At 42.5% G+C, this 24,474-nt stretch overlaps 1 protein-coding gene across 2 annotated transcripts in view; it reads left to right on the top strand.

Annotated features, from left to right (window-relative positions):
• uvssa (UV-stimulated scaffold protein A) overlaps positions 1–24,474 on the top strand; it is a 101,387-nt gene that overhangs the window by 25,826 nt on the left and 51,087 nt on the right. For both annotated transcript variants that reach the window (XM_030367647.1, XM_030367645.1), the window contains one exon: positions 23,782–23,902. In XM_030367647.1, coding sequence (XP_030223507.1) covers positions 23,782–23,902 — 121 coding nt within the window. The remainder of the gene's footprint in view (positions 1–23,781; positions 23,903–24,474) is intronic.

Raw genomic sequence — 24,474 nt, 5'->3', positions numbered from 1 at the left:
GTAGCGTGTACTGGGATTCAAGGCTAGCGTGTCGCCTCTCCAACTCCTCTAGCCGTTTCTCGTGCGATTCCACGGCAGCCTCGGTTGACGACACACGTTCAGTAACGTCTGATAGAGCAGATTTGAGGGTGGATAGGGACCCTTTTAGCTCGTCGAATCTCACATCTACAGCGCTTTTCAATGCATTTATTGCTGCCAAGACGTCTTCGTTTGTAGCCGGGACTATAGCATTAGCAGCTGCAGGGCTAGCTGCAGTAGCGCCAGCTTCTTCAGTGGCCTCGGCATCGTTATCGAAACAACCCTCTTCGTCTTGGCTTTTTTCAGATTTATACCCCTTGCCTTTTCTTGTCATTTTGTCTTTCTTGTTAGTTCAAACTCGCCAAAATTTAAATTAAGAACAATAAGTGAGGTAAAAAGAGAAGTTGAGGCGGAGCTTCCCGCAAACACGTCTACTCCATAGCCAGGGTTGCCAGATCCCATTTGCATTTTATCTACAGACACCAAAACAGCGTATTTGGGGGAAGTTCAATGTGAGACTGGCTCGGAGTGGCTGTGACTGCACCACGGCTGTCTTTGTTAGTGGCCCACTAATACCAATATTAAAGCATCCATAAAATAGCATGTCATGGCACCTTTAAGAGTCCTTTTAACTTGTAAAGGAGAAGACAGAAGAGGAAAATAGGTGTGTGTGTCAAGATGAGGTGTTCGCTGGTTGGTGTCTAAATCCAACCAGCGAAGGGTTAGTGTCCCAAATGTTTTGCCCGGGGGACATTCGTTACGTTCGAAAGCTTCCTGGACATTACCTTTGTTTGTTTCTTTATTTCCCCTTAACCATTCCATCATGTTTTGGCTATAAAAACTGGATGTTCTGCCTAAGTTCATAATTTTTTCAGAAAATATTTGTTCATATAGTATACATCGACCCCCAGGGAATGTTGTTCTCTTTGTAGGAAATCGCGTTCTTCTTCTGCATCCAGCAAGTACCAAACATCCCCCCTTCCAAAGGCAGCCAGAGCAGCATCCATATTTTAGCCGGGCTTTGGGCCGTCAGAAGAATGCTTTCATGGGAAAGCTAATTCTAGCCCCACAAGCACAAGACGTACAGCCCTGCCCTGTGGCCAGTGATGAAAAACTATTTTGATCCTTTGTGGTATGGTGGACTTGGGCTTCGTATGACTCGGATAGTGGTAAATGTTCAACACGTGGTTTATTCTAACAGAGACACAAGGTAAACGGGCTTGCGTTCTGGAGGTGGTTCATGAAGCATCTCTCGAACACATGTAAGCAAACAGTTGTATTGGGAGTGGGCGGAATGGTAAATAAGCCACGCTTACATGTTCTAATTTACCCAAGTAATTATCTTGCAAAGCTGCAAACTTGTCGCTTTTCGGCGACAATTTGGTCATTCACGTGAATCGTGTAGAACTGGAGAGTTTTCTTTTGGGGGGGGGGGGGGGTCCAGAATTGCGGAAAATTATTGGATCATTCTTATAATTGACATTTCTCTGGGCCAATCGGAATCTCAGCACTTGCTTCAGAATCTTTCTTATAATTGACATTTCTCTGGGCCAATCGGAATCTTGAAGCACACAGCGCCAACTGAGCTCGCCATTGGATGAGACGCCTGGCTACCGCGCGAGTCTGATGGAAACGCAGACTTAAAGGAGCATTTCACAGGTGGAGGCATGAATATGTATTGAAATTGGGTCCTATATGTAGTCGAATAATAAAATGAAATTGGCCGAGAAAAGGCAGAAAGTGACTTTTTGGCGCTTGTGGATTGAAGACAACAACTCCCACCATGCACCACGATGCACAGCTTTGCTGGCCACTCCCGCTGATCTAGATCTCCGCCTATTGGACTCCTCGCTGTTCCATCTACTAGGCTGATACCGCAAGACTGCTTTAAAATCATTTCACACAACGTTTCTAGTAGGGATGGGCGTGAGGAATCGATTACTCGAGTACTCCTCGTTACAAATGAACTCGGTTGGTGGACAGGCAAACTCGAGTTTGCATATACACACAAAGTTTTCTGAAGCAAATGTATCAATTTTCTGTCGGCGCCACTAACGCATGACGTGGGCACAAAGAAAATTAAATGCATCCATTTCCATAGCGCGTTCCGTGCCGTGTGCAGGCACGCCAGAATTCAAAAAGTTAAGAGATGGCGGTTAAAGCAAACCGCAGCGAAGAATTGAAATGCTTTAAATAAATAGGAGATCATAAGGTGCAATGTAAAATATGCCAAGCGAAATCGAGCTACCAGAAAGTACTATGCGGCAACATATGCTCCTGAAACACAACAGTGAGTTCGGGAAAGCAGACCCGCAGCAACGGTGAAAGTGAAAGTGTGTCGGCTATTTTCACCGCCGCAAGACGCAGCCGTAATCCCGGGCGTGTAGAGAAGATCACAACGCTGAGTATTTCCATAGTCCATTTGCTGCCGTTTTATTTGCAGCTTTAAGCATTTATTTGCAATCGTTAGGCTACTTGTTTCGTTTTTTTTAAACTGTTACAGGCCTTGGTTCGACGTGATTTAAATTGTGAGACGCATATTTATTTTTGTATGGAAAATGTGTTTTGAACGTTTGCAAAAATAAATAATGAATACTCTGATAACTCTGACTGTTTTGATGGAGAATAAGCATTACATGTTTGGTTGGTAATATTGCCGTTCATCATCAGGCCTATTCCTGCTGCAGATGCGTTGCATTCTAAAAATAGATTTGATTTAACGAGTACTCGATTGATCCTCGAGGAATTCCTTCGATCACTCGAGTTTGGAATTTACTACTCATGCCCATCCCTAGTTTCTAGTGAAGAGTATTAGTTGGTGAATTACCGTATTTTCCGCACTATAAGGCACACTTCGTAAAGACTAAGGCGCACTCCGTAAAGACGGAGTCATTTCGAAACCACATCGAGCTGTAGAAACGCTGTAGTAAATATTCAAGGCGCTGGTTCTCCACAGAAAAAAGTGGAGCGCATCAAGCCTGCGCGCTGTATACAAATATTCAGTCACGAGGAGATTCAACCTTTTAAATTGAGCAGAAATACTTTTTAATGTACAGTTAGTAATTACATTTATCAAGGGGCTTTATTTAAAGCTACAAAAATAATACAAATAAAATAATAAATAAAAGATTCAACGCAACTCTGACGTCCCCCAGCTGGTGGGGATCCTAATACGAAACCGCATAGGTCCGGATAGATTTGAAACCACCTCCGAGGGTGGTTTCAGAAATGTGCGGTTTCGGGCACCGGATTCGCCGGCTCCGTCTGGACGGTCGGCCGAACGGACAAGACTTATGCAGTTTCACCAAAAAATCTGCAAGAAGGCGAACACACGTCACCAAGACGGGGAGACAGCGCCGGGCGACTTACGCCACTATCTGCCAATGGATCGTGGATGCCTGGGCTGATATAACAGTCTCAACTGTGGTCCAAGCTTTCACGAAGGCAGGAATAATCACTGAACTGCCAGGCAACAGCAGCGACGCTGTCTCGGATAATGACGAGAGGGAGCCGGGCATGTTGGATGCCGTACTCGCCCAACGGTTCAATTCGGACACTGAAGAAGAAGAATTCGAGGGATTCGTGGACGGGGAATGAACTGAAAAAGTGAGATTATTGTTAAGAGATATTGATATTGATCAGATATTGATGAGATATTGTTAATATGCACATTAACGTTTGAACATCGTTACCATGGGAGTGAACGGAGTTGTCAGAACGCTTAATAAAATTTGACTTTATCTGACTGTTTTGTTGACATTCCCTTTAGCACAGCTCAGTCTAGTCGATGCATAACGCAACCCCAGTCAAACGTTTGACTGCAGTATCTTCTATTCTATGCGCCTTATAATCCGGTGCGCCCTATATATGTAAACAGTTCTAAAATAGGCCATTCATTAAAGGTGCGCCTTATAATCCGGTGCGCCTTATAGTGCGGAAAATACGGTAGTCCTCGTTTGTATTTATGGTGCCATCTTCTATGTCAGATCCAGTACCCTCCGCCATTGTTCTTCAGTTTTATCAACAGCCTCTGTTAGCTTAGCTTCAGCTAAGCTAACGGCTTTACGCTTTACGCTGTGGATGTTAGTTTCTGCTGGTGAAGTCCCACCCACTGGCACTAGTCTAATAGGTCTGTAGCGTCAGTGGGTCCCTAGTGGGTCAGTGGGACTAGTGTTTGTAGTCTTACGAGAATTATCCCCTCTTACACTTCCTATTTTCTTGTACGCAAAAATCGTCATATTGCGTCATTGTAAACAGGAAGTGTTGGAGATCGATACAGATCTCTCCAGTCTCTCCAGAAAATAAGGGAATGATGCTCGACCATTCAAAAATATGAGTGGGTTTCTAACGATACAAAGCTTAAGTGAAATGGGTGAAGTTGCCCTTTAACGTCAATTTGAAGTAGGGGTGTAGGCCTACGGTATAAACGCCGGTATAGAAGGTAGACCAGTTTGAATTTGCGCTACGGTATGGATTTTGACGTTGCCGTGAGACCGATGTGACCGGTAGACAGTGTTGTGTGTAACGCGTAACAAAGTTAGTAACGCGTTAATACAGTAACCTAACTACTTTTTCATGTAAAAAGTAAAGTTACGCTCAACTACTGAAAATATGGTAACGAAACATAGTTCATTTTTCAATTCGGCGCCACGTTACTTTTCCCAGGGACAGATTTGACCGCGCTACTGCCTTCTCAGTATGCTATTGCGCAAGCATGCAGGCGCATAGCAAGCGCGCAAGCGTGCTTGCGCAATAGTCCCTTCACGAGCTCTCATTCCACACTGACCGTACGAGACAGACTCTGGTAGCGTGAAGCTGTCTCTGCAATCAGACATTGCTTCCGCAGGCATTTTGAAAGCCAGTCCTTACGTCAAAATGCAAGCGGTGGAACGAGATAACAAACGCTGTCACTGTTTACCTGTCTAAGGACATGGTTCCCTTTTAAAATGTCGATAGAAAGGGCTTTAAAGAGATGGTCAAATCACTCGATCCCAGGTACGCGTTACATGCCCGCACACACAGCCAAATTGAGATGCCGAAACTATACGGCAAGGTCCGCAAGCAAGTGGAGAAACTAATCCATACTATTAAACATTAGTGTTTTTCAGAGATGGAAGTAACTTGAGAAAAGATTTTAAAAAATTGCATGCATTTTGCTGCCTTTTCAGTATTTTACCCCTGCAGAGGCATTTATATTGAAATTAGAAGATAAAATTAACATACCGTGATACACTACCGTTACCGTCATACCGTGATATACATTTTAGTCCATACCGTACAGCCCTAATTTGAAGGAACTATCCTGTGTTAAATCCGAGGTAAGTCAAGCTTTTTGGAGCAAGAACAGCTATTTGTTTGCTTGATTCAACTAACTTAGCTACCGCTTTTTTGATGTGATATAATTTACAATAATATTGTATTTTTAGGACCGAGTCAACGCCGAGTACTGCACAAATGTAGACCTTCCATATAGTTAGTAAATTCTAACAACATTGGGCTATTTAGATAAATAATCTGGTAAGGGTGTTGTCCTAGGCTAATACACCAACAGCAAATTTCTGTATAATAAAGGGCTACATTTTTCATCGAAGTCTGTCAGTAGAAATCTTTCCATTGTATTGTGTTCTACAACCTCCGTAATGAATATTCACACTAAATCCCGCCCAGGGTAGCTCAGGATTCGAGTAGCCGTATATCTTGAAACACCAATGATTCCCCGGGGCTGGTTTTCACTGTGCAGGCGTTCAGTCCTGGGCTGGTGGTCATCGATCAGAACCAACTGGCCGGGCCTAGCAAACAAATGAAACTACACACTCAATGGGAAAGTGGACACGAAACATTTGTGATCATATAGTTTATATTTGCCAGTATCTGCGCTTGTTCATATTTATAAACTTAAATGTGGATTTATAATTGTGTGTGTGTGTGTGTGGGTGTGTGTGTGTGTGGGTGGGTGGGTGGGTGGTCACAGCTTTACACTCGCACGTCTCAGACACCCATAGAGACAAATACATAAAGGGCCCTATTTTAACGGTCTGAAACGCAAGTGAGAAGCGCCAAGCGCATGTAGCTTTGTGGGCGGATCTATGGCGATGCCTCTTTTTTACCGGCGCAAAAATTACTCTTGCACCCGGCGCAAATCTAAAAAGGGTTGGTCTGAAGTAGCCTAATTACCCGTATGTGTGGTTTGGGGGTAACGTGCAATTAACCAATGAGAGTGCCTGCTCCCATCCCCTTTAAGAGCCATGAGCACATTTAAATCTGACAAGTTGATATTTTGACAGCGCGTCTGCAGTCTCCGATGAGACAGATGCACATGAATTTCAAACTTCAAATGGCTCAGTTTATGGCCAAATAATATGACCTATTTCACACATGGAATAAGGTACACTGAGTCCTCAAATACATTTCGGCAAAGAAAACTTAATACACATGATATGCGGTAACTGTGGTTCTATTTAATGATATACGCAATGCATTATAAACATTGTTTCTTCTCAGTATTGCATGCATTATCGTTATCGACTTGTTTTCCTAATATGCATGTGTCCCCCCGTTATTATACATTGCCATGGACTGTATATGCGTTACGTGTTTAGTTTGCTCGTGTTTAAACAGATGGATGCACGCCCGCATTCATTAATTCTTCTACACATACACAGGATTCATTCTTTTTATTATTCATTAATACACAGGATCAGATGTTATAATCCCTTGTGCCAAAATCCAAGGAAAACACATATTCAGAAGCCCCTGTCCAAACCAACCTTATAAGCACGCTGGCTACTGAGCTACCAACCAAAGGTGAGAAAAAAAAAAACACGAGACAACTAGCCCAACTAACAGCAGTAAATACAGCAGTAAGCAGTAAGCAGAATATCATTGGGGTTATCAAGTGGGCACCCTCTTTCACAGATGTTTCGTTTAAGTTAGGCCCACGACACCTCCTGAAGGCTTAACAATTAAACCAGCGTCCTGGATTCACCCCCCTCAATGCTGCCACCACATTGCCACATTTAATGCATCTAAACATTCTTTCCTGCATCGTACCCCTAGCCCTACCCCTAACCCTGACCACACAAACACGTTGGCATATTAGCTCACGTTAGCACAGCTGGCTTACCTCAGCTTGCACCCCAGGAAGTATGTTTTCTCCTTACCCACAGCCATTCACTTGCTCGTTCTGCTGCCACGGACATGTTACTAACCGCCTGCCTCAGACTTCGTCCACAAATACCCAGTTAACACTCACTCGCGGTGAAACAATGTTTTCTCACGATCAAATGCTCATCAATCCTAATAGTTATGGGCATGTGCACGATGTCTGTGTCAAGAAAATATGTGTTTGCTGTACGGTGTTTGCAGATGCATTGATTTAAAAGTACAACTTATTACCGCTGTATCAGCTGTTCTTTCCCAAATAATTTACCAAGAATGTGTGGCTAGGTAGATGAAAGAAGTAAAGTGTATGCGCAAGGTGCACAAGCAACATTATGCATGCGCCCTTAAAATAGCATCTGAAGAACGCATCACTGACTTTAAACCAGGTATTTCCTGGTTTGTGGCGCAAGTGGTTTCTGAAACTGCAAAATAGCACCAGGGAACGTTTGCGCCAGAACATGCCTCCTCCTTTCGCCGAACTGCCCCTTTGGGCGCAAGATCATTCGCTAATTTACCGACGGGTGGCGCAGGAGGGGAAAAAAAACGCTCTGCGCCAGTTGCAAACCAGCAACGACAAATGCGCCAGTGATTAAGTCAATTGCGTCGGATGCAAGATAAGGCCCAAAGAGGGTTGTACACTAATGAGGAAGAAGCAGAAAGGGATGAAGGGTGAATGCTGGCTACAGCCTCTCATAACGCTGATCACCACCGGACTGGTACACTTCGGACCTGTCGCAAGCACGCACATCACGCACACACACACACACACACACACACACACACACACACACACACACACACACACACACACACACACACACACACACACACACACTCTTCCGTTATGACCCCTGTGTATAGTGGATTGTTCTGCATTGCAGCCCAGCCAATGGTTAACTACCAATGGTTAACTACTTTGCCTGGCACAGTTCACCCTCAGCACTAGAGTAAACTAGATCTATCACGCTGCAACTTTAAACATGTTTCATCGAACCCTCCTGGCTTTTATCCTGTGTTCTGAGGTCAAAGCGTGACGGTCGATGACGGAATTGGACAGTAAAAGGCTCCAGAACTCCTCCTGACAGAAGTGTTATGCAGTCTGAACACTTGAACATAACATGACATCCATTGCATAGCAAGTTTATTCATTTAAAACTGTTTTAGTAGTGTTGGATAATGCCTGAATTTTCCACAGAGCATTTGAGGAAGTAATTTGAGCCTCCTAATGATTAAATGGCTGAAAAGGCTCCAGACAAACACACCAACAGTGGGAGCAGCACGCCGTGTTCCCGTTAGGAAGGAGCACAAGAACTGGCTGATTGAATCTCAGCTTGTAAACTCTTCTCCCCCACGGGACAACTTGGAGTGTTTCAGGGGCTTGTCAGCGAAGGCTGGGGCTCAGGTTCCTCTGGTACCTCAGGTTCCTCCTGTTCCTCTGGTTCCTCCGGTTCCTTTGCTTCTTCAGGTTCCTCTGGTTCCTCCGGAACCTGGGCCGGTTGTTCTTCAGAATCAGTTCCTGGTGGATCTGGTCTAACCTAAGGGGTGTTTTGGGGTATTTTTCTGAATAAAAAACAAGTCGATCCACTTACCGTATTGGTCCGAATATTAGACAGCCTTTTTTCCCCTCGAAATAGGTCCGAAAAAATCGGGTCGTCTTATATTCGGGGTCTAGTATTCAGAGCGCAGTTTCTCATCTTCGCCTCTCCATTTAAATGTCAATGCACATTCGCGGCCGCAGGTGGCGCCAGGAATTGGTTCCGGGAAGAAGTAGTCCAGCGTCCTTAACAACCAGACCGTTACCGGTGTTTAAAGACAGGCATTTAGAGACAAGTGGCTCAAAAGTGGGTCAGGTCAATCAACAACAGCGGAGGAGCTATGATGCCAATTTTTAAATAATGGTCGTCAATAAGGCAGAGTCAAGTAACAACTGCCAAGCTGCCAAGAAGTTCGGGGTCACGGAGTGTAACGTAAGAAGATGGAGAGCACCAAAACAACGTCTCAAAGATGCCAGCAAATCCTACCGTGGTCCTCAAAGTGGTCGTTTCAGTGAGGTTGACCGGAGAGTTTTTGAATACGTCAGAGAAAACGCGCTTTGGGAGGAGCTGCTGGAAGCGGAGCAGCTGGGGAGCGATGACAGCGAGAGCGAACACAGCGGGGCAGAGGACGTGTGTGAGGGATAGAGAGACATCGGAGGAGAAATTTGGCGAATTTTAGTTAAGTTTAGTTAAATATGTGGCCTGTATTTTCTCTGTTATTTAAGAATATTCACAATGTTGCTTGATTATTGCTTGATATTCATTTTGAATCATACTGTACATATTTTGCCTTGAAAGTGCCGTGGCCTTTACTGGCATTCTTTTTTGTTCTTTGTTCTTTGTTCTGCAAATGTGGTCTGCAAATCTTTTTTTCTAAATGTTTGTGTTGAAAAACGGGGGTTGTCTTATAATCAGGGTCGTCTTATATTCGGACCAATACGGTATTATTCGTAAGGTTTTGTGACGATGACCTAAAACCTGAAGGCTCTCCGCTGCTATTTTATGCGGGAGAAGGCAGTGATAAACTTGTCAAGTCAAGTTTTATTTATATTGCCCATTTCATACACAGAAAGGTATCCCAATGTGCTTAACATAGCCATGAGAAAAAATGACATACATTAAAATATCATATCATGAAAAAATCACCTAGATTAAAATAGTTAAAATAAGTTAAATGTATGTCATTTATAAAATGTCTCCAAAATAGTGTTAAAGTCCAGTTTTGGGCGTTTTTGGCAGTAACGGGTGTTTTCTAACGCCATTCGGCGATGACGTCACCTTGGGGAGATGTGGTGGAAGGTAGCCTCAACCTAGTACTAGAACTATGGCGTGTAAGAGGTGGCAAGAACCACAAATAACATGTATGATGGCCTACAGCCGTATAATTTCAAACCTGTCAGACGTGAGAGGGTGAACGAGGAATTGCGGAGAACTGATGGCGGTCAAAGCCAATTAAATGCATGGTCGGAGGAGAATGAGTGGAGAGTTGCTATCATTTAGCAACGCAGCAACGAGTGCTGGAGCTAGTCAGTGAACAGCAGTGCATACAATAACGACACTTTTATTTATTTTTACTGTCTGTGAATAGCACCGAATGAAAGTCAATGTTTTCTTTATATCTAGTGACAGCGATTATGTCGTTCAGATAAGTACCGGTATACTTAGTCAGAAGGTCTGGAAATAGAACGCATAATGGGCTACATTGCCAGTCCAACCTGTGAAATCCCCCCCAGATAATCTCTAATTAAATGTTACCCCTGACGTTGTATCAGATTTCCGATTAGTTATCCCACGTTTTGATGGTAGCCTACTAGCTCCAGTAACAACATCTCGGGGGTCCCCATCTTCCGATTGTTGCGCAATACCGATATACATTTTGCAGCAGGCCTATAACATTACAATATTTATTGGGTGCAAGACAATTAGTATTTAGCCTACATGACATCACACACACACACACACTTAACATTCTTTGATAATCCGATATGCTATATATTTTAAAGCAACACAGGAGGCTGTATTGGCTAAAGTTGTTTGGATGCTCGTTAGTTTATAATAAGGAGAGGCAAGATTGTGCATTACAATGCAAACATGACAATAATTGGCACCAATCTTGCGCACTTAGAAGAGCAATCAACTGAATAAATGGCAGGTGTAGCCTATCGGACACGCAATCAGTGCACTTGAAAATGAGTGCCTGCAAGTATTGCAGGCACTCATTGCATTGATTTTGGTGTGACATTATTTAACCATCATAGAAAAGCGCCTTTCAGGTCACTATTGCATTGATTTTGGTGTGACATTATTTAACCATCATTCTACCGCAAATATGACCCGACAGATGTACATTGAACACATACACAAAGCACATCGTCCAACCCGGCGGATGCTGACAGACAGCCCACAACAAGCCTGGTCTTAACTAAGCCTGGTCGTAACTGCTTAGTTAAGACCTGGCGTTAGAATGGAACTAACGCCGGTTGCACCAACGGGACTTAAGCCTGGTCTTAACTACGCCCGGTCTTAGCCATGTGAATGTTCCATAGAATGCGCTTATCACCGCATTGCTAGGATATCTCGGGCCGACAGCTATTTACTATTTTATTTGACATGCTGTTGGACACCAAAATAAATAATTAATTCGTTCATTCATTGTCCTTCATCAATTGTGTTAATGCCTAACAATAAAACACTGCAAACAAATGTAATTTAAATATGTATTTGTAATGTCTGGTTTACAACGAGCAGGCATATAGACGGGAATGGTTCTTTTTGACACAAGCAATGCATTGAACATCATCAAATGACAAGAAGCTAATTGAGTTGTTTTAAGACTGTAGGAGAGATCTGTTTAATGTGTCGGCCTATATAAAACACATAAACATAATTAAAACAATATTCACAACTGATTATAAGTTGAGAACGGACTAATTGGCCAGCGATACCTTCATTTGCTCTGGCTGGACGCACGTCTTCCTCGGGGGCTGCCGGTGGCTGATGGTGTCTGGGGAGAGGGATTCTCTTGGAGATGTTGTGCAGAATGATGCACGCAGCTATTTCTGTGCAGACCCGTTCTGGGTGCATCCGCATCTCCCCATGAAGGCAGTGAAACCCTCCGGATAACCCGACAGGCGGTCGATCTGTGAACAATGATCATATCGCCGGCTGTGTTTTGAAATGCCCCGTTTGCATAGAAGCGAAGCGCAATCAGCAGTTGCAAGGATGGTGGTAGCGCTGCATTGGATTGGATGTAATTTCTATAGAAACAGACTGGAATTTCAACTCTACGCCTGCCCCTGACCAGGCGTAGGATTTACACCTGGTCTTAATGAAAAGAACGCTACGCCCAGTTGGTGCAACCGGCGTAACGGTTAGGTTGGACTTACAACGCCAAGTTACGACCAGGCGTAGTTAAGACCAGGCTTACGCCTAGTTGGTGCAACCCAGCCAAGGGTCTCAATGCGGCTTTGTTCCGTGTCTCCCCAACGTGAAGTCATGCAATGCATTCTGGGGGAAATGAAAATCAATAGGAAGCCACTCAAATAGTACCTACTTTTTCGTATTACATTCCGTTTTGTGATACCTAACAACATTAAATACAATAAATAACAGTTTAAATCTTTATTACCAACAAGCAAATTGCACAAATTCGTTGGATAATAAACCCTGCAACACTGCCTTTAAAACCTTTCGTGCCCAGTAGAGCGGCAGTCTTTAAGTCTATGCTCCTTTTTTCCAAAAATTATGACTACTTGTCGGTGTTAAGAAGGTTTTGTGACATCCAGTCTTTAACCTGACTAAGACATTGATAGAGGGATTCTAGCGGGGAAAATTTCATTAGGGGACAGGGCTAGCTATATCTGTGTATCGTCATCATAGCTATGGTAGCAGATGGAGTGATTCTTTATGATCTGGCCAAGCGGGAGCATGTACAGATTAGACCAGTGGTTCCCAACCTTTTTTCCTTGAGGACCCCCCTGCCAGGGTCCAAGACAAGCAAGGCCCCCCAAACCCTAACTCCGACCCACATACACACAATAAAAGAATAGAGTGATTAATTACAAACTTTTATTTGCAAAAAGGCTTTTGTTCTTATTCTCCTGCTTTTACACTGTATATAGACACATGGAATCTCTCACACACACACACACACACACACACACACACACACACACACGCACACGCACACGCACACACACACACAAAGTGTATAAAAATATGAACAGAACAGCTATAGAACACAGCTATACACGTTTATGTGTAATAATTACAAGAACAGTAAACATCAATAACAGTAAACAAGTTATTCCTTACGTTTTTTTTACTCTGTGCCAGTAAATTAATTCATAAACTAATGGCTACCTTGGACTTGAATACCTTTGACCAGGGATGCGATGTCAGGTGTGATGGTTGTGACAGCCAGTCTAAAGTCCTGGTGGACATCAAGTCTGTTTCTGGCTCTTGTTTTTATTGTCACAAGGGCACTGAATGCTGTCTCAGACAGGTATGTAGTGCTGAATGGCAGAATAACCCTCCTTACTGCGTGTTTGGCCAGTCTGGGAGCAACAGCTTGTCCTTTGACAATCCAAAACTTTTTGAATCCGTTCTCCTGTAAGTATTTTTTTGCCACAGAGTCAGCCTGAAGATCACAAAGCTCATCTTCACAGCCGAGGTATTCCACATCCTTGAGGGTGAAAGTGTAGGGGTCCACTACCCACGCTTCCTTTGATAAGTACTCACTGTACTTTGATAAGTACTCAAGGACACTGTGATGTACAGTGTCCTTGAGTGACCTGAAAGGCGCTTTTCTAAATAAAATGCATTATTATTATTATTATTACTGATGTCTGCGAAGCGGCTTTGAATCTCCTCGCGTAGCAGGTTCAGGTGGCGGGTAAACTCGGTGCGTAAAGACGCACACACAGTGCCAGCAGCCTGTTTCAGTCTTTGCACTGCATGACGTTTGATTCAGGTCCCTGCATTCGCTTGTTCGTCTCATTGTAGAGCGCGAACGTGTCCGCCAGGTACGCCGTTTTAATCCAAAACGCATCAGTCAGCTGTTCACACAGTGGTCGATTGTGATCTTGTAAGAATTCCTTAATTTTTTCTTGCAGTTCCATAAAACGCACAAGCACTTGTCCACGCGACAGCCAGCGCACCTCCGTATGTAGCAGAAGTGTTTGATGCACTTCATCCTCGCACAGCTGAGCAAAGAGTCTCTTGTTTGTTGGGCGAGCTTTAATAAAGTTTACAACTTTAACAGCAGTTGACAGGGTGTTACTAAGGTCTTCGGAAAGTTTTTTACTCGCCAGTGCTTGCCGATGTATCATGCAGTGGAAAATCACGCACCCTGGGACTTTTTCCTTCAGTCGGCTGTTAAACCCCTTGTTCTTTCCCATCATTGCTGCGGCTCCGTCAGTGCAACATGCAACCAGGTTTTCATAGGGCAGATTGTTGGATGAGAGATATGAGTCCACAGCCAGAAATATATCCTGGCCGGTTGTTGTTGTTGATAGATTTGTAGACATAAGAATGTCTTGTTTCAAGTCCTCGCCATCAATATACTGCACATAAACAATGAGAACGGCCTCGTCTGACACGGTTGTTGTTTCGTCCAGCTGAATGGCAAAGTTAGCATTCCTCAGCTTCTCGTGCAGCTGGTTTTGGCAATCTGCAGCCATTTGGTCAATTCTGTCTTTCACAGTGTTGTCCGAGAGTGGGACAGTTTTCCCTTTATCAGCTGCTTGCGGTCCACACATCCTCTCTACAATTTTCAGGAGGGCGGGTTTGATTAGCTGCTCTCCAATATTGTGCGGCTTTTTAGCCTTCGCAATTAACAGTGAACAGTCAAATGACGCCTCCGTGGCTCTGTGTAAATCAGTACCTGCTTTTTCAAAAGCTTTTCTGATGTCCGTGGATCTTCTTGATAGTGCCAATTGCTTCTTTCTCTCAAAATATTCTCGACTTTCACCAATAGTCTCGGGGTGTTTGGTCTCCTGGTGTCGTTTCAGTTTGCATGGTTTCATGCTTTGATTAGCTAGCTTCTCGCCACAAATGACGCATTCTGGCCGAAAACTGTCCAGTCCTTCCATAAAACCAAAATCGATGTATCTCTCGAGATATTGCTTTGTTTTCTTCTTTGGTACAGACGAACCATCTGTACATTTACGTTTCACGGACATTTTCTTTCTGTGTAAAGTGAGGCTGACTAATGAGGGAAACAATCAGCATTGCCCGCCACCCACGAGCTGACCGGAAGGTTGCTTACGCAAGTTCAGAGGTCACATAATTATGAATTTAAATGTGGACCAATGATATGTTTTAACTGGCATTAAACATCGTTTCGATTATCCAATTGGATGTTATTGGGGTTTTATACATTTAATGTGGATTTTTTTTTTTTCACAAGTCACAACCTCAGCGCAGACACACTTGTGCGCCCCCCTTGCGATCTCTGGCGCCCCCTACTGGGGGGCGCGGACCCCAGGTTGGGAACCACTGGATTAGACAAAAGCGGCCCGAGGATCGAACCCGAGGTACATTGCAGTTAAAGGCCCACTATGCAAGATTGGGCATTTCTTCGCCGTTTTCTTGGTTTGGCACGCACTTTTCTCTACACAGTGCCCCCTCCAGCTTCAGAATTAGATATTTTACAACACTGTCGTAACAACTCGTTGACGACCCTTCCCCATGCACTTCTACGCTAGCCATGTGCATTTGTTTTCAAAGAAGCCGGCGAATGCGTGGAGCCATGTCCGATGTAGATGATCATGAAGTGTAGACAAGGTTATACATTTTTAAAACTGTGTATTTGTATTGCAATAAACATAAATCCACCCTTTTTTATAGTTGACTGGGATAATTTATATCCTAGATTATAATTGTTTTATTTTAGGTTGAACAGAACAATCAGTGTAAGAGTGTTGGCCAACATAATAATCTAAATAAACAAGAACCTGGATTCGGGGATTCAGCCTGTATCTGGGGGACGAGACAGACGAACAGCAAAACACCCGTGGAAACAAAGGAAAGGAAACATACAGGGCTCACAACAAAACGGTCGAGAAAACACAGTTTTACAGGGCTCACAACAAAATGGTTGAGCAAACACATTTGTACAGAGACTATCACAGAGCTGCAAACTTGTCGCTTTTCGGCGACAATCGCCGTTTTCTTGGTCAATTTGGTCATTCACGTGAATCGTGTAGAACCGGAGAGTTTTGTTTTTTTGGGGGGGGGGGGGGGTCCAGAATTGCGAAAAATTATTGGATCGTTCTTATAATTGACATTTCTCTGGGCCAATCGGAAAATCAGCACTTGCTTCAGAATCTTTCTTGTAATTGACATTTCTCTGGGCCAATCGGAATCTTGAAGCACACAGCGCCAACTGAGCTCGCCATTGGATGAGACGGTCGCCTACCGCTCATGCGCGCCAAACAACGCAAGAGAGCTTGCGAAACCCTCGTCCAGAGGGGTGTTCCACGAACGGAGGTTTAACAAACACTGAGTTAACGCTGAACTCTAGGTTGATTTACCCTGTGCCGACTAACCCAGAGTTTTCGGTTCCACAGCAGCGGTTATGCATTAGTTCAATCAACTCGGGGTTGGTTAACACAGGGTTGTTAACCAACCCCGAGTTTGGTTTGGCGTCACCGCCAAACCTAAAAAGACGTGATGTATGGATCATGGAAACCCTGTTCGAAATGGCGAAACGGGCCGCTTATTTCAATGAAATGGAACTTCAGGTTCTCCTGGAGAGCTATGACGAGGAGAAGGACATTATCACAAGAAAAGGGAACGCTAAAGCCTCTGCAACCCGGAGAACCAAAGCCTGGCAGCGGATCGCTGACCGCGTAAATGCGTTAGTTACACATCAAAAGCATGATCCTTAATATTTGAGCCATGAATATATAAATATCCCAGTTAAGCATTCTTAAAGATCCTACCACATAACCCCTTTCTTCTAAAAAAATATGTACTCCGATGGCTTCCAAGCGGTCAGCGGATCAAGTATAGAAATGAAGTATAAAAAACATAAAAACTGGTAAGCTTTTGCCACCATCGTATTGGTATAAATTTAAATTAGCTATTTTTTTAAGCAAATCGTGAATAGGCCGACAGTCGGCAGACTGGATCTGGCCCTCAAATTGTTTTGACCCCGGTGGAGGAGCTGTTAATAAACATAAATTCAGGGCGCCCTGGCATGGAGGTGGTACCTGGAGGTACCTACCTCCTCAGAGAGTCAGGGGACATACCCCACTGGTTGAATGTAGGTTTTTTTGTTTTCTTGTATTTTAGATTTTTTTTGCCTTCGAAGTAACACATGCAAACCATGTGCTTGCCACAGCGCACACTATTCCAGATGTTTCTTTTTTTGGTAACTGGGTAGAAAACCTAAAAGTGACAATTCATCAACTTCACAGAATAATAATTATTTTTTGTCTCTCCAATAATAAGAGACAAAAAAAAAATGGTGACAGTTTATAAGCCTTAAGGATGTTTTGACATTGATTTTTGATAAAGAGTTTTGTTAAGTCACGCTTAGAGTAGTGTCATTTGTATATTACAATAAAAAAAATCCCCCCGTGACACTGTCACCTTTTTTCCTCTGAGGAGTTTGCAGGTCTGCTATCAACATCAAGAATACCACGAAGACGAAGTTCACCAACGGGTACTTTCAATTTCAAAAGCAACACGGCCAAGTCTGCGTCTGATTTGCAGTCTTTTTCTTTCAGTTCACGCTATTCCTGAAAAGCTTGCCCAACGTTTACTCGTGTCTGGCCTCTCTGTCGGTCAGTCTCCCTTTTCTCTTCTTCTGTTCCTCCAACATTGGGTTTCTCTGTCTCTTTTTAGTCGGCTGATCTATGATGAATGTAACAATCCCTTAGTTACTTGTGTTTATATGTTTATATCGAGTCGGTTCCGTGTTTGGGGGTCTGTGCTGTAAAGCAATTCGTTACTTCGCGAGACCCGAGACTCCCGCGAGAGTGGGCGGCGGGTCGCCGGCAGAAACCTATTCCCTTTCTCCGCCAAGATGCGCAAGGGGGAGTCGCAACAACGAACAATCGAACAAAAATGTATAATAGAACCATCGCAATGCCTGTTATATTAAGGTAAATCAAGCCAAAAAATTTGCATAGTTCCCCTTGCACTCGTGTCTGGTCTCTTTTCTGGTCCAACTTCTTTTTATTCTTCTTTTGTTCCACCGACAGTCGCCTCTTGGGTCCCTTATCAGTCGATTGATCCATGATGAATGCAACAATTGCCTCACAACTGGCTGTTTATATCTAGCCTGTGCCATGTTTGGGGGTGTGTCTGTGCCGTAAAGCATTTTCGAAACTACAATCTGACTACATTTTCGAGGCGCGATTGGATACTTCCGCTGCGTCACATCTGGATTGTGTCGGTCCGAACAGAGCAAGTTGCATCTGCGCTTTTTCCTTGGAGAGGCGACATGGGGCAATGACCCACCCACCAAACGACCCAGAAATGGATGCAGGACCATCAGAATAACTCTCAACCTGCATAATTAATGTAATTTTGGCAAAAAAAGTTGCATAGTGGGCCTTTAAAGGGCGTAGGTGTTGCGGTACAATTTCAAATAGACACAAAAGAATTCCATTCTATGCTCTAAATAGGACCTAAGCCAGCTGATGACAATGCCATAGAGGCCCTCACAGTGCTCAAGTCTATGCAGTAGTATGCTGTGGTCAACGGAATCGAAAGCTGCACTGAGATCCAACAGCATCAGAACTGTGGTTCTGCCAGAGTCATTGTTCAGCCTAATATCATTTACTACTTTTATGAGGGCTGTTTCAGTGCCATGATAATGTCTGAAACCTGACTGGTTGAGATCAAAGCAGCAAGTGGAAGTCAGGAAAGCAGACACTTGATTAAAGACAATTTTTTCAATAGTTGCCTATGTCAAAACATGGCAACTTTTGCATTCCTGCTGTAACCACTAAGAGAGTAAACAAAGGGAAACTTAGACACACTGCTAACCTCACAAATCTCATACATATTTCCTCCAAACCAAAAACAACCTTAAAGCCTATCAACAACACCATCAGGATGGGTCTACTTAATGTTAGGTCTCTTAATAACAAATCATTTTTAGTTAATGATTTTATTACCACCTCTAAACTGGATTTTATGTTTTTAACTGAAACATGGCTGGAACAAAATAACAGTGCAACCGTTCTGATAGAGACAGCTCCTCCCAACTATAACTTTTTTGATGCATGTAGATCTGGAAAAAGAGGTGGAGGGGCTGTTATATTTAAAAATGATTTTCAGGGGAAACAGATGTTATTTGGTGATTTTCCATCATTCGAATACCTTTGTGCTGTATTGAAATGCTCCCCCAGAGTTCTCCTATTAATTATTTACAGGCCACCCACATACTCTGCAAATTTTTTCGATGAATTCACAGAATTATTGTCTAGCATCTCCACAGACTTTGACTGTCTAGTTATAACTGGTGACTTCAATTTTCATACTGATGATTTGAATGACAAGTGTGCAAAAAAACTTTTTACCATTTTGGACACATTTGAACTGTCCCAACATGTGAAAGAGACTACTCATTGTAAGGGCCACACTCTAGACCTGGTTATCACAAAGGGCCTCAATGTTTCTGATCTCTCTGTGACTGATCCTTCCTTGTCTGACCACTTTTGTGTTTTCTTTAATATATCTTTTATTCCCAACATACAGACAAAATCAAATACTGTCAAAAAACGGTATATCAATGAAGAATCGTATGTACTTTTTAGAAAGGCCATCTCCTTACTACCACCTCTCAACCCATGTTCTGCTGATGATCTTGTAGAAAACTTTAATTTGAAAATTTTGAAAGTCATGGATGTCATTGCACCTTACAAGGTTAAAACGATTTCTGGAAAGCAAAAGGCACCCTGGAGAAAAGCTGCTTCTGTAACAGCACAGAAAAAAGAATGCAGGAAGGTTGAACGCATCTGGCGTAAAACAAAACTTCATATTCACCATGATATCTACAAAGAGAGCCTCCGTGCTTACAATTCAGACTTAAAAAGTGCTAGAGAAACATTTTTCTCCAATATCATTAAATCCAATAATAATAATGCAAAAACCCTATTTGCGACTGTTGACAGACCGACCAACCCCCCAACACAAATTCCACCTGATCTCCATTCCACGCAGAAATGCAATGAGTTTGCAGCTTTTTATACTGATAAAATTGAAGGCATCAGACGCGCCATCAATATCTCCACTTCAAACAAAAATGTTGGACTACCACCCTGTTCAGGCAAAAGTAACGTGGCAGGGATGGCATGCTTTAATGTTATTGACTCTAAAACTCTTGTGGAAACTGTTACACAACTAAAGCCATCCACCTGTTGCCTTGATTCTTTACCTACCAACCTCTTTAAGAATGTTTTTGACTGCCTAGCAATAGACATATTGCAGATAGTTAACAACTCTCTCCAGTCAGGCAACTTCCCAAAAGCCCTGAAAACTGCAGTTATTAAACCCCTTTTAAAAAAGCGGAGCCTAGATACCTCTATTATTAACAACTACAGACCAATATCAAATCTGCCCTTCATAAGTAAAATCATTGAGAAAGTTGTCCTCCAGCAACTTAATCACTTCCTGGCATCAACTGGTTGTTATGACACCTTCCAATCAGGATTTCGACCCCTGCACAGCACTGAGACCGCCCTCATTAAAGTTGTAAACGACATCCGTCTTAACACAGACTCTGGCAAAACCTCAATACTAATGCTACTAGACCTCAGTGCTGCATTCGACACTGTAGACCATACAATACTTTTGGACAGGTTAGAAAACTGGGTGGGGCTTTCAGGCACAGTCTTAAATTGGTTCAGATCCTACCTACAAAATAGGAACTACTTTGTTTCCATCGGCGACTTTGTATCAGAATCAACCAACGTGATGTGTGGAGTCCCACAAGGTTCGATCTTAGGACCCTCTTTATTCAACATCTACATGCTCCCACTAGGGCAAATCATGCATAATAACAATATTGACCATCATTGCTATGCTGATGACACGCAAATCTATGTATCGCTATCACCAAATTACTATCGGCCCATAGATCTGCTGTGCCAGTGCATTGAGCAAGTGAAAGACTGGATGTGCCGAAATTTCCTTCAGCTAAATGAGGATAAAACAGAGATAATTGTATTTGGTGCTAAAACGGTAAGGCTTAAAGTATCCCAACACCTTCACTCTCTGTCCCTGAAAACCTCAATCAAAGCCAGAAACCTAGGGGTTATCATGGATTCTGATTTACATTTCGAAAGTCACATCAAATCAGTTACAAAATCTGCATATTATCACCTTAAAAATGTAGCAAGACTTAGAGGGCTTATGTCCACCGAAGACTTACAAAAACTTGTACATGCCTTTATCAATAGTAAGCTTGATTACTGCAATGGTCTCCTTACAGGTCTCCCAAAACAAACTCTAAGGAAGCTTCAGCTTGTTCAGAATGCTGCTGCTAGAGTTTTAACAAAGACCAAAAAATTTGAACATATTACACCAATTCTTAAATCGTTACATTGGCTTCCTGTAGGTCAGAGAATTGATTTTAAAATCATGTTGCTAACCTATAAATCCCTACATGGTTTAGGCCCAAAATATTTAACTGATATGCTTCCACTACCTAAGCCTTCTAGAACACTAAGATCTTCTGAGACCAATCTGTTAATTATCCCCAGAGTAAACATGAAACATGGGAAAGCAGGATTTAGTTACTATGCAACAAATAGCTGGAATAAACTCCCTGAGGATTTAAGACTTGCCCCAACTCTGAGCACCTTCAAAACAAGATTGAAGACTTTTATGTTTGCTTTAGCTTTCTGCTCCTGAGTTTGTATTTGTATAAGGGTTAGAGTCCTGAGTTTTGTTTGTATTTGTATAAGGGTTAGAGTCCTGAGTTTGTTTGTATTTGTATAAGGGTTAGAGTCCTGAGTTTAGTTTGTATTTGTATAAGGGTTAGAGTCCTGAGTTTGTAGAATAAGGCCTTTGGTCAGGGTTAGAGTCCTAGAATATTGTAATAGCATGTCATCCAAGTGATTTGTTCATCTTTGCTAGTTTGTCAATGTTGATACGTGTACCTTTATTTTACTAAAATGCCTTTTTAACTTTCCCTTTATTTTCTATTTTTACCAGAAAAATACATGATCTGATACCAGAGAGAAAGGTTGCCAGGCTAGAGTCCTAGAAGCTGGGTTAGAGTCTTAGAATATTGTCCTTTAGGTCGGGTTGTAGTCCCGACTTGGGTTCCAGAGAGTCTGTTGATCTGATCTTAAATAACTTTCAATTTAATTTTCTCACTTTCTTAAATACATTGCACTTTCAATTTTACTTACTAAAAAGCCTTTTTAACTTTCTATTTTACTCATTTCTTTGCATATGTTTTCTTTTACTTATCTATTATTTTATTTTATTGTATAACAATGTTTATATGTGAAGCACTTTGAGTCTGCCTTGTGTATGAAAAGTGCTATATAAATAAAGTTGCCTTGCCTTGCCTTGCCTAGTTTTGCCGATAAAAGGTAAGTTTGATATGGGCCTGTAGTTGGAGGACAGACCCATCCTGATGGTTCTTTTTAAGTAGTGGCCATTTTAAAGGACTTGGGAAATATGCCGGTCAGTAATGAAGTATTGATTATCAAAAGCACATCAGTTGCTATTAGGTAAGGCACGGATTTGAAGAAGTTGGTGGGCAGAATGTCAAGTCAGACGTAGAAGAACTTTGGTTTCGTGCAGTTTTTTTCCGGAGTGTCAAAGTCAATAGGGCTGAAATTAGACATGCGTAGTGTTGGACATTACTGGGAGCAGTTAGTGGTTCATTATGAGTAATCCTATGCGATGTGAATAAAATCTGCTGTCTAATGTTCTTTACTTTGCTTGTAAAAAAAGATGCAAATTCATTGCATTTATCAACTGAGAGTAGCTCAGGTGCAAGATGAGGGGAGGGATTCGTAAACTTGATGATATTCGAGAAATAAGATTGTCTTGCTTTACAAATTACGGAGTTGTATTTGTATAATGTCTCTTTATGGATTTGATAGTCAGTGTTGAGTTTGGATTTGCGCCATTTCCTTTCTGATCTCCTACATTATTTTTCATGCAGTTTAACCGACAGGTTGTTAGTCTATGGGGCCTTCTGTTTGCCTGTGGATTTTTTCAGTTTTGATCGAGCAATGTCAACACACTATATATATAGTGTAAGCTATATAATATATATTCAATAGATCGCGACAGGCTGTGGTATGTGCTCATTATACCACTGTCAAAAGTCAAAATAGCTGTTTTATTAAAGAATACAAAAAAGTAGTCCATCCTGGCTGCCTTCAAAATGCACGACGGTCGCTATGCAACACACTTTAGCGTCCCTCCGAGAGAAGGCTCGGCTAGAGCGGTTCGCCGGCAATATATCCTATGGAGCAGTTCACTCACCGTGTGCCTAAGCTTTCGTTAGTCTCTCCATCGCCTTGCTCACTCCCGGAGTAACAACATTTACACCCTCTCCATCATTCAACATATGTTTAGGCTTCAGTGAACTGCGCTATTGCTTTAATACAACTACTTTTATGCTTTGTAACCGTTTCTACTTCCAGGCGCGGAGTGATGACTTTCACAAAATGATTGGTCGTCATAGCAGTTATGTATACACTCATTATACAACAGTTAGGATCCAGTGAGATCGCTGGATTGAAGCCACCCGTTGTATAAATATATATATAGTATATATACAATACAATATATACATATCATATATATACTATATAGCCTATATACTAAAGAGTGTGCAGGAGAGTGAAAAATATACTTGTGGGTTGTTTAAAGGAGGATAATAAATGATCAAACAAATCAGGCCAACTGTTTGAACAAATTATGACTTTAAAAAAGTAAAATAATTTATTATAGTTATGTATAATTATTATTTTTGTGACACTGGATTAACGGTCGCTCCCCCAACTCAGTGTGATTGATTCCCCCCTGGGATCAATAAGATGATCAGATGTTGTCTGCCCCACACTTCTTCTGTCTTCAGACTCGGGCCACTGCAGACGTTGAGGAGGATGATGAAGAGGAGGATGAGGATGACTTTGAGGAAGTTCCAGAGAAGGAAGGGTTTGAACCCCACATTCCTGACCACCTTAGAGAAGAGTACGGTGAGTCTAACACACACACAAACACACACACGATCACACGCACACACACACACACACACACACACACACACACACACACACACACACACACACACACACACACACACACACACACACACACACACACACACAATCTTAAATATGCTAGCCTCTGATAATGGATTGTCCATGTTTACAATAGGAATGGTTGTGTTTTATTATGTTTTATATATATTATTTTTCTGTTTTGGAAGTGCTTTTATGTTTTCCTCCTTTAAGTAATCAGTCGTAATGATTACCAGTGCCCTAATCCTTTAAATCGAACACACGCTCTGACCAGAACCCTCACAGCCTTCCGAGATGTGTGGAGCCCAGGGGTTAGCCTGGGACCTTTTTTAAATTGTTTTACTTGGAGAAGTTAAGGCTTTTAAATAGCCTTCTTGGATACGTCAACACTGTTTGGGGCCTTTTCTGTCGGGTTGCAGCAGATCAGAGTTGGATCACAGATCAAAGTTCTCGTTGATCCCCTGATCCTATTTCACTGTCGCTCTGATCTCTATCATCACTCTTTGAGGACAGGTTGTTGCAGTGTA

The sequence above is a fragment of the Gadus morhua genome, chromosome 10, assembly GCF_902167405.1.
Source record: "Gadus morhua chromosome 10, gadMor3.0, whole genome shotgun sequence".
Taxonomy (NCBI): Eukaryota; Metazoa; Chordata; class Actinopteri; order Gadiformes; family Gadidae; genus Gadus; species Gadus morhua.
Note: the sequence above shows the minus strand (reverse complement) of the source record. Positions and strands in the feature narration are given on the sequence as shown.